The following is a 13,967-nucleotide window of genomic DNA, read 5'->3' as shown; positions in this document are numbered from 1 at the left end:
CTTACAGGCAGGTAAAAAGTAAAGGACCCCTGGACAGTTAAGTCCAGTTGAATTCCACTATGGGGTGCAGCGCTCATCTCTGCATTCAGGCCGAGGGAGCCAGCATTTACCTTCCCATCGCAGCAGTACCTATGTATCTACCTATTCATATTTTTAGAGAATACGGTTGTCTAAATTACAGATAAATTATTGAAGCTGAGAAACTGTTGCATTAGTCACATCTCATAAAACACAACAAAAGAAGTGTTTAAACTACCTGTGGCAATACTTTTTGGTTGTTTTTGTATGGAAGATCAATCCAGTTAAAACACAATTAGTTCAATATTAACTGGAATTTAAATAACACTAGATAAAACACATGACGTAAATAAAACTGGTTAAAAGTATGGTGTAAAGAAGCTTACAAATGATTTAGCCCCCTTTGCTGCTCCCTTTTTGGGACTCCCCGATGATTGCTGACCCTTGCTTCAATTTGTGTCCATTTAAGGAGCCAGTTCCGTTGAAAATATAACTATTTATTATTTGAAGGATTTATCCCCCAGCTCTTGGATAAAATTCTCTGGGCAGCTGAAATGCAATGCAATGAAAATGTAGGGTTAATTCAAGTTCTCGACTTGGCTTCATTGAGTTTTCGGAACCAAAATGTGCATTTGCAGGGTGAGGGGAATATGTCTTTGAAGAACTTGATAAAAAGAAATGTGAAATTATGTACATACAGTATCTGGATAGGTTGTACTAAAACACAGTAAATCATACCAAGTGTTCCATAATCATTTAGGTATCAGGTCTGCTCTGCGCATCTGGTCTGCATCTCTCTTCCTGACAGTCCTGTGTCTGTTTTCCCACTGCATCTGCCTGCCAGCCCACTGTGTCTGTTCTGCTTAGTATGTCTATTCATTCTGTCTGTGTTTCAGTCCAGCGTTCATGCTGCCTGTCTACTTTTGACTGCCCTGTGCCCCCTGCTCTGCATGTTGGTATCTGTCTTCTTGAATCTATCCGATTCTCTGTCTCCCTGTCCAACCTCTTTCCACATGCACTACCCTCACCTGCCCACTCACTCATTCTGCCTATCTGCCTGCACATTGGATGCCTCCTGCCGGGGTTAGACTTTAGAAAAATGGCACCCTGAGAGAGGACAGTATTTGGAGCACATACCCCATTTCTTATTTTCACAGGAATTCCTTTTGGTACACTTGGTACTGATTACCAGGGCCGTCTCAACCATGTCAGGCGCCCGGGCGCTGTGGTGCGGAGATCGCTCCGGCGCCCCTGCTCCGACCCGTTTTTGGCTGATGGGCAGACACAAGGCACAGCATGGCTTCCGCGCGACGCCCCCCTGCCGGGCCAGCGCCCCGCACCACCCAGCCTACCCCTAGAGCCGGCCCTGCTGATTACTGAATACTGCTTTCCGAGCCGCAACTCGCGATGTGCTGCCCCAAGACCCACTTACCAAAGCACCCCGCGGCTCAACGCCCTGTATGGGGGACCTTGACTGCACTGCCCTAAATCTGGCACTGATCCTGCCTGCCTGCCTGCCTGTGCATCCCGCCTGCATGCTGCATTTGTCTGTCCAGTATATCTTACTGAAAACTGTTTCCTTCTTTCTGCAGTTTGGGGTGGTGGGCTGCTTGCACATTGTGGAAAATATGTCTCAGTTGGAGGACTGGAAAAACTGCCTGTGCTGGCATCCTATTCGCTGTGCCTGCCTGTCTCTCTTCTGTCTGCTTATTGCTTCAGTGTAAGTCTGCTAACTGTTCAACATGTCTGTCTGGCCAGTGTCTGTCCTGCACACCTTCCCGCTTCATGCCTTCCATCTTTACCATGTCTTTCCAATCTGCTCTGCGCCAGCCTTCTTATCTATCTGCCTACAGGACTGCTCACTGTTTTTGCCTGCTGCCCAAATTGTCCTGAGTCCATCCTGTGCCTGCCTGGTATCTTTCTGCCCTGTGGTCTGCCCACTCTGCCTCTGCTGGTTGTGACTGCTCTCCCACAGTATCTGCTTTCCTGCCAGCGCCTGCGTACCATGGCTGGATCTGCACTGACCTGTTAAAACGTTATTAGAACGATATTAACAATGGCATACTTGTAAATTTAAGCATTTCTTACCTTTGGTGTTTTTTTCTGTCAGAATGCTGTCTCCCTACTGAGCTGGTTGAGCCTTCTGGTGTCACATTTTAATAATGCATTATTAACATTAAAAGTGGGGCATTGTGTGTCCTTATATGTTATGAAAACCATGCCTTAACGTCAAAAACCCTGAGTGTAGATCCACCCAATATGTCAGTGCCTGCTCTGCATCCATTGGCTCACATACTGACTGGGTCTACGTCCCTCCTCTGAGTCTGTCTCCCCCTCCCTTGCATTTGCCCATGAAGAGACACCAAATTTCAGTAAGATCAACTTTCACATTAGGCCTTTCTGCGTGTTTAAACAGATGGGGGTGAAGGAGCAAGGCTTTCTAAGTCTTAAGAGGGTTGTGGATTCTCTCCAATGCCTGGTATGTGCAGAACCTATTATTCTAAAGGCAGCCCCGGATACAAAGCAGAAAGGTTCCTTTAGAAAGAAAGGGCATTAGGTGAATTTATTAGTTCATGAAGCCATACAACTGCCAGAAAAAGGCCATACATCTTCCTCACAAACACTAAAAATGTGCAAACATGCACACATGGAAGACACATTGAATCACAAGAGAAGTTTTGTTACCTGCGACAAATGCTGGGGTTTCTTTTTTTTTTTAATAAAAAAAAACTATTTCTCTCCCTGCACTAATGAGACTGAATACAGCTTCTGGCCCACGATGACCTCCTTTGCAGCTTTATTTCATTACAGAAAGTGTTGCCATCCATTGCATCAGAAGGGAGTGATACAAGGGGCAAGCTATTCAACCATCTTGGTTCCTTCCTATCTCAAAAGGTCCAATTATATTTGGACCTCTGACGAATGAAAGGAAGGAGAGCCAAGGCATGGGAAAGAGAAAGAGCTCCTTTTGAAGAGCTTTGACTGCAAAAAGACAACCTCCCCTGTTCTTTTTATAGATCGACTGTTCCCTGCTAGTTGCAGGTCTATTGTACAGCAGTGCTCCACACCTCTGTCAGGTGGGTGAAGAACCTTAACTCGGCGCATCCTTCCTGAGACTATGTTATTCCGTGGCCATTGGGTAGCATTTTGCAAATATCTTTGGAGAAGCTTTGAGATTTTCCATAAAGGAACGGTGAAGGCTGCTATTATAGAAACCAGTCAAATATCCCTGTGCTGAAAGGGACAGAAGGGTATTGAACTCCTTTGTTGTCTAACACTACGCATGGAGTTCCCTCCATATGGAATGCAGATAGGAAGACACACACACCATGATTTCAGATGGCCTGCATGCTTGGTCCCCTTTATTCAGAGGTTATGTTGCAGACAAATCACAACACACACTTCTGCATGTTTCTTGCATGAACGTCTATCTCAGTTTGGAACTCACGTCAGCATTCTGAGTTACATATTAAAGTTCCTGTAACCTGCCCTACCCTGATCCTTTCTCAGGGACAGCCTTTGTTCACCATTAACTATTAAACTACCATTATGCTATACTTCCATCAAACAAAACTTCACACTTCAGAAAAGCTCTGATCTGACCACCCTCAAATGTCTATCCTGCTATTCAGACTTCAACCCAGAGTTACGTGCACTATGCTCGTGTATTTTGCTAAGTGTTCCAAGTTTGAGGGCCAGCTCTACTCGACAGACAGCAACCTGCCCTCTGGAAGAACAGAGTTACTGTCAGAAAATCTTCCCTTACAACAGGAATGTGCTGTTCTCCAGAAGCTACTAGGGGCTGCCCAAGGGAGGTAACAGCGGCCATGAAGAGGCCATGGAAAGGCCATGGAATGCTCCCTCACTGCCACTGCTGCTCGGGACAAGCACTGGCTCATCCACCTCCCTGAGCTCAGCAGCAGCAGCAGTGGCAGGGGAAATAGGGACATTCTGGCATCAAATCAGAAGCTGGGTTGGCTTTTGAAATTCTGGGACTCGACTCTCCCTGGAAAATCGGGACACTTGGAGGGTATGAGCTACTGTATGTGTGCTAAGCAGACTGGTCTACAGCACTAGCCTGACGCCGTCTGGTGTAGTAGAGGATGACTCTGTCCCATTTCCAATGTTTAAAAAAGATTCATCTTCCAGTTCAGTTAGTTCTTATATGTGGCATGGAAGAGAGGATGGTGTCATCTCGTCCTTTGCCTCAAGCAGCAAAATGTCTTTGCTTTTAGCATCAATAAGGAAAATAAAAATACATTCAAAGTGTTGTACTCCAAAAGACCCATTACTCTTTACTCCAAGAGCCATACTACAACTGCTATAACATTTGCCAGCAGTAATTTATGCACTTAGATTGAACATTAAACACATTCATGTTTACAGTATAAATCTGAGGTAACAATAAAAACCCAGATGGGCACAAAAAAAGAAATATTAACAGGATCAAGTACTCATTCCTAAAAACAATGTGAAACAATACATAAAGCTTTCAGTATTAGCCCAGAGCTATGGAAGTTTTCTTAAATATGGTTTTCTTAGAACCAGGGGTCAAATAGATGTTAATTTATAGGGCGAAGGGTTTAAACAGCTTCCTTACATAGATAAATTATCAGACCATTCCAAGCAGTATTCTGGAAAGCTGTACCAGGCTATAAATATGCATGAGGTGACCTTATGTGGATTGTTCCTTCTGATAACTTACGGGTTTGGTTGAAGCTAACAAAGTAAAGGAAAACAGTAGAACAAAGGGAGGAAAGATTGCAATGTGTTTAAGGCACAGAATCAGGAAACGAGCATTTATTTCAGGAATTGAGATAGATTTGCTCTCTAGTTTCTATCAGCTCACAAATAGCCATTGATTTTGAACTTGAAGGACTTCATTCTAGGCTGCAAGACCTATTGTCCTCCAAATATTTTAGGGACTCCAACTTCCATCAGCCTCTGCCAGCAGGCTTATGGGAGTTGTAATCCAGCAATGTCAGGAGGGCACCACATTCCCCACCCCTTGACTGGCAGGGGTAGCTCATTAACATTCTCTGATGAGGCCCTTCTCCAGCTTCTTTGGCTTGCTGAGATTCAGGAAGTGGGGAAGAATTGACATTTCTGTGGTGGCATCAGTTTAATGTGGCGACACCCTCCCTAGTTCTGGGTCCCTTGCACCAACACTTAATGCCATTCTGCCCCCAAGTAAAGAAACTTTTTATTTTCCCAGGCTTTTAATTTAAAACTAGTCTGTTCATATACTCAGGCTTTAATATTGCCAATCTTATTTTCTAGTTTTTATTGAAACTTTACCCGGGTCTCTGTTTCTGCTACTGCTGCAGTGGTCTAGCTCCTTCTTAAGTGTGTGGTTGCCTAGAGTGCATATTTTATGCTTTCTTTTTGCCTGCTATTGCCAACATTTTTTTTAAGGGTAGGCACAAATCTGTTAGATATATAAATAAGGTTAGACAGACACAACCACTGAAATAATACAACTGATTTTGAAGAGTTTGCCTTTTCACGAAAAGTCTTCTAACTATTTAAAAAGCAAAGGTCTGGCTTCATCGAACCTGGCACACTAGCCAAAAGCAAGGCAAGGGCTCCGGCTGGCACAACAGGGAACCCCCCCTCCCCCACCATTGCTTATGTGCCTCCCTCAAACCTACTCTGGTGGGTCAGGAGAACCCAAAAACAGGGCAAGGTGGGGGGGAGGGAGGATTGTTCCATCTGGTGAGCAGACATGTGTGTCCTGATTGAATTATCAGAAGCATGTGACGTTGAATTCTTCCTACAGTCTGGATAGGCTTGGCTCAACGAAAATGTTTTAAGCAAGTGCCAAAAAGAGTACAGTGAAGGTTCGTGTCAACAGGCAGGGATTTCCAAAGTGTAGGTGCTGTCATACTACAATACCAATTTCTTACTAATGTGGAATGAGTATTATGTGGCACCTGTTAAAACAGGGCCCCAAATGGTTAAGGGCTTTATCTACTTGAACTTGGCCCTCACTCCTGTCAGCCATCGTGCTGCACCATTCTGCGCTAACTGCAGTTTCTGGATCAAGCACAAGGGAAGAACCACTGAGTGCATCGAAGCAAGCCAGTCTTGAAGTCAACAGTGCCTGAACTACATTGGTCAAACTCTCCTAGAGCAAACAGAATTTTTCCATCGCCATGGAGAAATCAACAGGAACTATTCCTTTTGCCAAATCATTCCTGCTTAAGGATGATCTGAAGTCCTTCTGTCTCAACTTTGTTGTTCAATGTGTGCTAACCATATCAACCCAAAAGCAGGACCATACGCTATGCCTTCTAATGATTGTGCGGCCAGATTTTCCAGAAACGTGGAGTCATGGGCAATTGAAACACAACTTCAATGCAACCATCCCATTCTACTTATTTCCCATGGTAGGGAAATATTTTTCCAAAGTCACTCATTTGATAAGGCTGCATATTAAAGTTATTCCACTACAGCACTAAGATAATGGCATCTATCCATTTTTCTTTGTTCACATAAAGGTATTTCAAGATTAAATCAGATTTTACAAGAGAGCTCTGCGATCTCATTGTTCCTTACAATCAGGTTGTACAGCGAGACACCACAGATATAATGAAATTACATGGGCTTAAGTATAGCAAAGTGAGCAGCATACATAATAGGGCTCCTGTCATTCAGACCATCCATTATCGGGAATTCCTAATTTTAATTTTAAAGCGGGGGTGGGAGAATCCTAATTTTGATCATTTATTATGTGCCTCCTGTAGTACAATGTAACTTGTGTTCACACACGTATTTATCGCTGGTACAAAAAACTTATTTCTTGATTGTGTTGTTACAAAGGAGTGCTGTGTCTCTTGTATACTGATTAACATCAACACCAACGCCCCCTCTGCTGTCAAACTGCAGCTCCCGTCACAGATTCCCCCCCCCCTTTCTGGAAATTCCATAGATTTTCCATTCTGGACAAAAGCCATATTGCAAATTAATCAAGAGTACAAATAAAGGGGGGAGGGAGTTCATGTGCACTTTCATTTCAAAATGCTTATTGGCCCAGTCACATGTATCACTTGCACTGTTATAAGTCAGAAATGCTAAGTGAGGTTTTGCCACAATACGTTCTTCCCCCGACCCCACCCCCGGCTCACTCGCTCTTTTTTCTTTCAGCCATATGTCAATTACAGTTCATAGGTCTGACAGTACAGTACAAAGCCAGTACCAGGCAGAAATACCCAAGAGACTCCCTGCTCAACAGCGTAGAGGGGAAGGGAAAACAGATCCATGATACACGATAAAAACAACAGCTGGTAATTCTTAAGCATGTAAACCATAGCTGTGTTGGGAGAAAGGGCCTTCATCATCTCAGTAACAAAACACACAGTTTCTAAGCAGAGGGCCCCCGAGTTCAACCCCTGGCATTCCCAGAAATGATCTTTGATATCTTGGAGAGCCATTGCTAGTTAGTGAACACATCAGAACACTTTATTTTATTTTATTTTATTTTATTTTATTTTACCTTACAGTTTGCAGAATAAAGAGTTATTTCAAATGCAATAAGGCCACCAAAGGCCAAATTTATTTTTTTTCTAGACAGAGAGGGACATTCTTAGAATTGCTTTTTTACAAGTTGGCAATCATTATGTGTGGCTGAGGGGAACAGAGGCTAAGTGCAATACAGTGGTACCTCAGGTTAAGAACTTAGTTTGTTCCAGAGGTCCGTTCTTAACCTGAAACTGTTCTTAATCTGAAGCACCACTTTAGCTAATGAGGTCTCTCCTGCTGCCGCGGCTGCTGCACCGCCAGAGCACAATTTCTGTTCTCATCGTGAAGCAAAGTTCTTAACCTGAGGTACTATTTCTGGGTTAGCGGAGTTTGTAACCTGAAGCATTTGTAACCTGAAGCGTTTGGAACCCAAGGTACCACTGTAATGGTAAGGCCTTATTTTATACTCAGACCCTGAATCAGGAGTAACAAGCATGCTTGGATTGTATGAGGAAATACTAAATAAATTGGAGTCCTTGGAGAGTTGAGAAAATCAAATGAAAAGATTCCAAGAGCGTATCATGAATGGTACGCTTTGACCTTGAAACTATGAAGCTAGAGCTGATGAAGAATAAACCGAAACAGGGCCTTGTCCTGGATTTCTAAAAACTGGATTGCTACTGGAATTTGTCTTATTATTCTCAACTTAAAACTTTATAAAAATTAATCTACTACCTGGCCAGAGCTCTTGGAATCTTTTCATTGGATTGTATGAGGTTCAAATGATGGGGAAGGAAGGGGGTCATTCAGTTAGAGCAGGCATAGGCAACCTTGGCTCTCCAGATGTTTTGGAACTACAACTCCCATGATCCCTGACCACTGGCCCTGTTACCTAGGGATCATGGGAGTTGTAGTTCCAAAACATCTGGAGGGCCAAGGTTGCCTATGCCTGAGTTAGAGAGACTGGTCACTCCAAGTCTCCAGCTATGCAAAATCTGAAGTTTCATTCAGCTTCTGTTCCTTTGTGAAGAGAATCTTCATGACAAATTGCAAAGTATGTACATAAAAAGGGGGCTTCTTGCCGTGCATAAGCCTTTTAGAAGACACAGGACTCTCCAAATTGCATGTATGTTCTGTTTTGCTAATTCAGCCTTTTCTGACTAATTTGAATAATAGGTGGGTCAATCTCTGAATAAGAATGGGGCCAACATGACTTCTTTGTGTTAACTTTAGAGAAAAACATTACAATTTTTTCCATCAATGCTATATGACTCTACGCAGACTGAGTAAAATTTTACACCATCTGTGGTGCAAAGTGTTGGAGATGTGGACATTTGAAGGCAGATAGGGAACATATTTGGCGCACCTGACCAATAACTAAAATGTTTTGGGAAGAGGTAGTGAAGATACTATCGTTAATAACATCTTACACTTTCCCACACTTAGACCCAGAAATAAAACATGAGAAGTTAATATCGAATTTAATAGTAGCTGCTCGTATGCTTGTTACCCAAAAACAGAAAAAATCGGCCACCACAAACTCTGGAACACACACACCATAGCGAAGCCACCTTTCAGAAAGATAACTTTTGTATGTTTCAGAAAGATAGCTTTTGTATGTTTTGATATTGTATCAAATTTATTTTTAATATGTAGTACTTACCGCTGAACTGGGTAAGCTAGGAAAGCCATACTCATCTCAACTCATCTGCATGCTTCTCCACAGACCCAAATCTAAAAAGGAAGGGGAAAAATATTTTCTAAAGAAGTTTGAAAACAGGCTTAATTTCTCTAGGAAAAAGTTTTATTTTAGGAATTTCTCAACAAGTTCCCATCCACCTTCCAAAAAATTAAAAGTAAATTAATCAAAGATACAGATGTGAATTCAAGAGTAATTTTAAAATAATGTTGGAAGAAGCTCTCAGGAACCGTTTCTGGAACAGCATTAGACACAGTCCCCCAAATATTTATTCATTTGCAACGCTATAGGAAACCTAATCTGGAGACAAATCATCACCTCTGGAATCCACAGCTATACTATAACAACTTTCTATGCCACTTTGTATACTCTAATCCACAAATGCTTGTGCCCCATTAATTTGTTAACTCTCAAGGGCAGGCATCCCCAAACTCCGACCCTCCAGATGTTTTGGACTACAATTCCCATCTTCCCCGACCACTGGTCCTGTTAGCTAGGGATCATGGGAGTTGTAGGCCAAAACATCTGGAGGGCCACAGTTTGGGGATGCCTGCTCAAGGGTATCACTGGCTCTTTGTTGCTTTTTGCAAGAGTATATGGGACCAATTACATACCATAGTGGGCAAGTAAATGGTCATAAGCCACTTTGATGCCAATTTATAATCTAAAACAAAGGAGGGTAGATGGTGACTTAAGAGAAGGATGTGAGAGTGGTGTCAGCACACCGGGGACCCTGCCAACATCATGTGCGGTGACATTGGCATGCCCCAGACACGGTCTGTTGCAGGGGCAAGGTGACACACCTACTAACACGCATCATTCTAGCAGGTGAGTGCTTTTAAAGTGGGAAGATAAAGTCGTTCCTAACTTCATTCTAATATCTGCAATACAGCAGGACAGGGTAAAGGTTCCTGATAGCCCTCATCAGAAGGGCATATTCTTTCTTCCAGTTGAGTATGGCACTCATCACAGTGTTCTATGCACCAGAAGCTGTTTAGTCATGCTGGCCACATGACCTGGAAAGCCGTCTGTGGACAAACACCAGGTCCCTCAGCCTGAAAGCGAGATGAACACCACACCCCATAGTCGCCTTTGATTGGACCTAACTGTCCAGGGGTCCTTTACTTTTAGCTTTATTGCACCAAGATCTCCACCACCTAGCACCTTCCCATTTTGATAACCAGCAGCAACACTTGAAGCTGGGAAACCAGCTGAGCAATGCTGCTCTATTAACCACTACTGTCTCTGGATTTCACTTGAAATGTCTCCTATATTGCTATGATGATTGCCTCTACTTAGGAAACATTGCTTAAGTCCATGTATTTCAGTGGATATGCTCCAAGTATGACTAATGTTGGATATCACCCCTTATCCAGGAAGAAAGACAGAAATGTAGAGACAAGTTGGGTGTATTAATGCTTATGACTGCAGAAACAATGGCTAATTTTCTTCTGAGATGTTGAGAGAAGAGTAATGGGGGTCTTGAAATAGAAATATGCCCCTTGTACTTCTTGACATCATAATAATGGTCACTAGTTTAGACCAGTTTACATTATATAAAGTTGGCATGTGAAATTGCTCCAAATGTGGCCCCCAACACAATGACCTTGTTGTTAATATTTTCCTTCCTTTATTCCAAGGTCTGCATATGAGAACCCACAAATGTTCTCTAAATGTGACCAATCTACTTACTCATTTAGCCACTCATTCATATAATAACATGGTTTGTTTGGAAATGTTCTCTTTTTTCCTGGAAGCAATATGCCTACTTATAAAAGATGCATCTCTAACAAAGAAATAATACTGAAAATTGAATGTAATAGTGCCGTCTGAACAGCTCTTGTGGTTTAAAATTACATCAAAGGACACTTTGCCAGTCAGGAAGTGTCCCATTTCATAGTTCGACATTTCAGAAAGTGTTCAAGTTTTGTCCAGCTATTTTTTTTAATGATTATTTCTTCTAAGGTCATTTGTTAAGCAGGAAAGTGAAATATCTAAATTATGAAATTGCTAGGAGAAGTGGACATCTCATTCTGCATAATTAACCACAAAGTAGCAAATTGCACAAGTAGCAAACAGCTTGCTTTTAAAACACAGGAACTTGGGATAATCATGGGATAATCAAGGAAAGTAGTACCATCACTGCGTTTTACAAACTGCAACGTAAACATGAATGTATATTAAGCATTATGGATTGACAAAAAACTATGACTGTGTAGAAAACGAAACACATTTCCTGAATGCCATGCTCCCTCTTCCAATACATCATCACATTCTCCACATGGAGGGAGCTAATAGTTTACCCATCTACGTTCCAGGCCTCCTAATACCTGGAAGTGGTTTCCCACTTTGGCTGTCCTAATCGCACGTTAACAATGTCATCGCTTACGGTCCCCAGAAATGTGTGGTGCTGATATGCAGGCTGTCCACTTAGCTTGAGGTCATCACTGAGGTGGCTGGGGAAACTCAGCCAGATGGGTGGGGTATAAATAAATTATTATTATTATTATTATTATTATTATTATTATTATTATTATTACTATATGAGGTAAGTAGATTACAAGTATCATGCACACACACACACACACACACAGACACACACTTACTTTCTCAGTGCCTCCAATGTAATGTAATGTTTGTCTCATTAAAACTGGGGCTTGCAGTGATAATTTGGTATTAAGCGAGCTAGAGCTATATAAATGCATCACTGTCTATATCTATCTATCTATCTATCTATCTATCTATCTATCTATCTATCTATCATCTATCTATACACACACACACACACACACACACACACACCTATACTTTGTTCAGCATTCTTAAAAACAACCCCCTAACTAGTCAGCATCCTCTAAAAAACTCACGTTATATGTTTGTTCAGGGCTTTTTGAAAGAGGCGATAAGTGCTAGTTCAGTTCAATGCACAGCTTGCAGATACTGGAAACATCTCAAAGTGTGTCCCAATAAACAATGGTGGCATTTCACATTATTTTCAAGCTGTCACTAGTATTTCTCATCCCACAGATGATTAAACCTGATTACTGCTTTTGACATTAACCTGAACATTTCAAATCCAGCACTGAAGTGATCAGAAAACATCTTTACTGCTGAAAAAAGTAGCATGGGAAAACAGACAAATGGAAAAGTCTTAGAGCAATTATCTCTCACAAAAGAGTAAACAGGATGGGGTTTATTATTATTATTCCGTAATAATCTTGCATGATCTTTGCTTTTATTTTCTCATGCTCTTTCCCCTGAAGAAGAAAGTAGGAGAACATAGCCAATGGGCAATACTTTTACATTAACAAGGAAAAGACTTATGCAATAGGTGGAGAAAATCACAGGCCTCGACTAGCTATTAAACATCTGAGCTGAATACAAAGGAGCCACCATTCAGGGAAGCAGATTTAATGACAAGTTCAGGACAGCTTTACCAAGGAGCCCCAGTGAGAGCCTGGGGCTCTCTCCAAGTGAGAGACTCACAATCTCAAAACCCTACTCCATTTCCTAGAAAGTGAAAAATAACATCTCTCATTGTTGGAGTGGCATACCAAGGATGAACAAAATCTGTGATGATTGATTGGGCTAAAGATGTAGGGCATAATATAATGATAGAAGATTGGGAAAGGTTCTGGAAGAATATGAAGTTTACCGCTTGTAATGCATTGAAAGAAAATATGATGAAGATGATGTATAGATGGTATCTTACACCAGTAAAGTTAGCTAAGATTTATCATAAACAGGATAATAAATGTTGGAAATGTAAGAATGTGGAAGGAACCTTTTACCATATGCGGTGGACATGTCCCCAAGTAAAGAGCTTCTGGGATAAGATTTATAATGAATTGAAGAAAGTGTTGAAAAACACGTTTGTTAAGAAACCAGAAGCTTTTTTACTTGGGATGACCAGAGAGGAATTACCCAAGAAAGATATTACGTTTTTTCTGTATGCCAAAAAAAGCAAGAATTGTATTAGCAAAGAATTGGAAAACTGAAGATATACTCACGGTGGACGACTGGCAGATGAAGCTGATAGAATTCATGGAACTGTCCGAGCTGACTGGGAGACTCCGGGACCAGGGGGAAGAATCAGTGGAAGAAGATTGGAAGAAATTTAAAGTTTATTTAGAAAAGAATTGTAAGTTAGTAGTTCTTAGCAAAAGATTTGGAAGTAAAAGGAGGGTGTAGAAGAGTGATAGTTAAGTTTATTTGGTATTAAGATTTAGTTAAGTGCCATTATTGTATGGAATTTTAAGATTTACTAGTAGAGAATTATATTTGAAGATAAGTATAAGAGATGTATAGTATTGATAAGTCATTAAGAGTGATAATAAGATTGTAAATTAAGATTTAGAAAGTATTAAAGAAGATAGTGAAGTGTAGTGGGAGGGAATGGAGGAAGTCGATTAAGAATGGTGATATAAGATTGATTTGATTTTTTCTTTTATTGTAATGTTGGTGTTTTGTTTTTCTATGTATATTCTGTGTTCTTTTTTCTTTGTTTTCTATGTTGTGTTTTTATAAAATCAATAAATATATTTTTTTTTAAAAAAAATAACATTTCTCCTCACCAGCAGTTTTCCCATCTGCCAATCCTTTATGAGAGCTTATCACATGTTATTAAAATGTACTTCAGAGACACAGAGGAGGGTTGTGAAATCTCTTCTCTGCATCCTTTATGTTAACTTGAGATCTCACATCAAGTAATCTCTGCTATGTGATTCCTTAAAGCAACCCCTGATCTCTTGTTGATTCCTCACAAATTCTCATAAAAGCAGTCCTGGAA

The 13,967-nt window shown here is 41.3% G+C and overlaps 1 protein-coding gene across 1 annotated transcript in view; it reads right to left on the bottom strand.

The window, feature by feature from the left end:
• INSC (INSC spindle orientation adaptor protein) overlaps nt 1–13,967 on the bottom strand; it is a 125,475-nt gene that overhangs the window by 72,748 nt on the left and 38,760 nt on the right. Inside the window, exon 2 of the mRNA XM_035119885.2 lies at nt 9,143–9,213. Coding sequence (XP_034975776.2) covers nt 9,143–9,177 — 35 coding nt within the window. The 5' untranslated portion in view covers nt 9,178–9,213. The remainder of the gene's footprint in view (nt 1–9,142; nt 9,214–13,967) is intronic.

This window comes from Zootoca vivipara, chromosome 1, assembly GCF_963506605.1.
Source record: "Zootoca vivipara chromosome 1, rZooViv1.1, whole genome shotgun sequence".
Classification (NCBI taxonomy): Eukaryota; Metazoa; Chordata; class Lepidosauria; order Squamata; family Lacertidae; genus Zootoca; species Zootoca vivipara.
The sequence above is the reverse complement of the archived record's forward strand: the minus strand, read 5'-3'. Positions and strand labels throughout refer to the sequence as shown.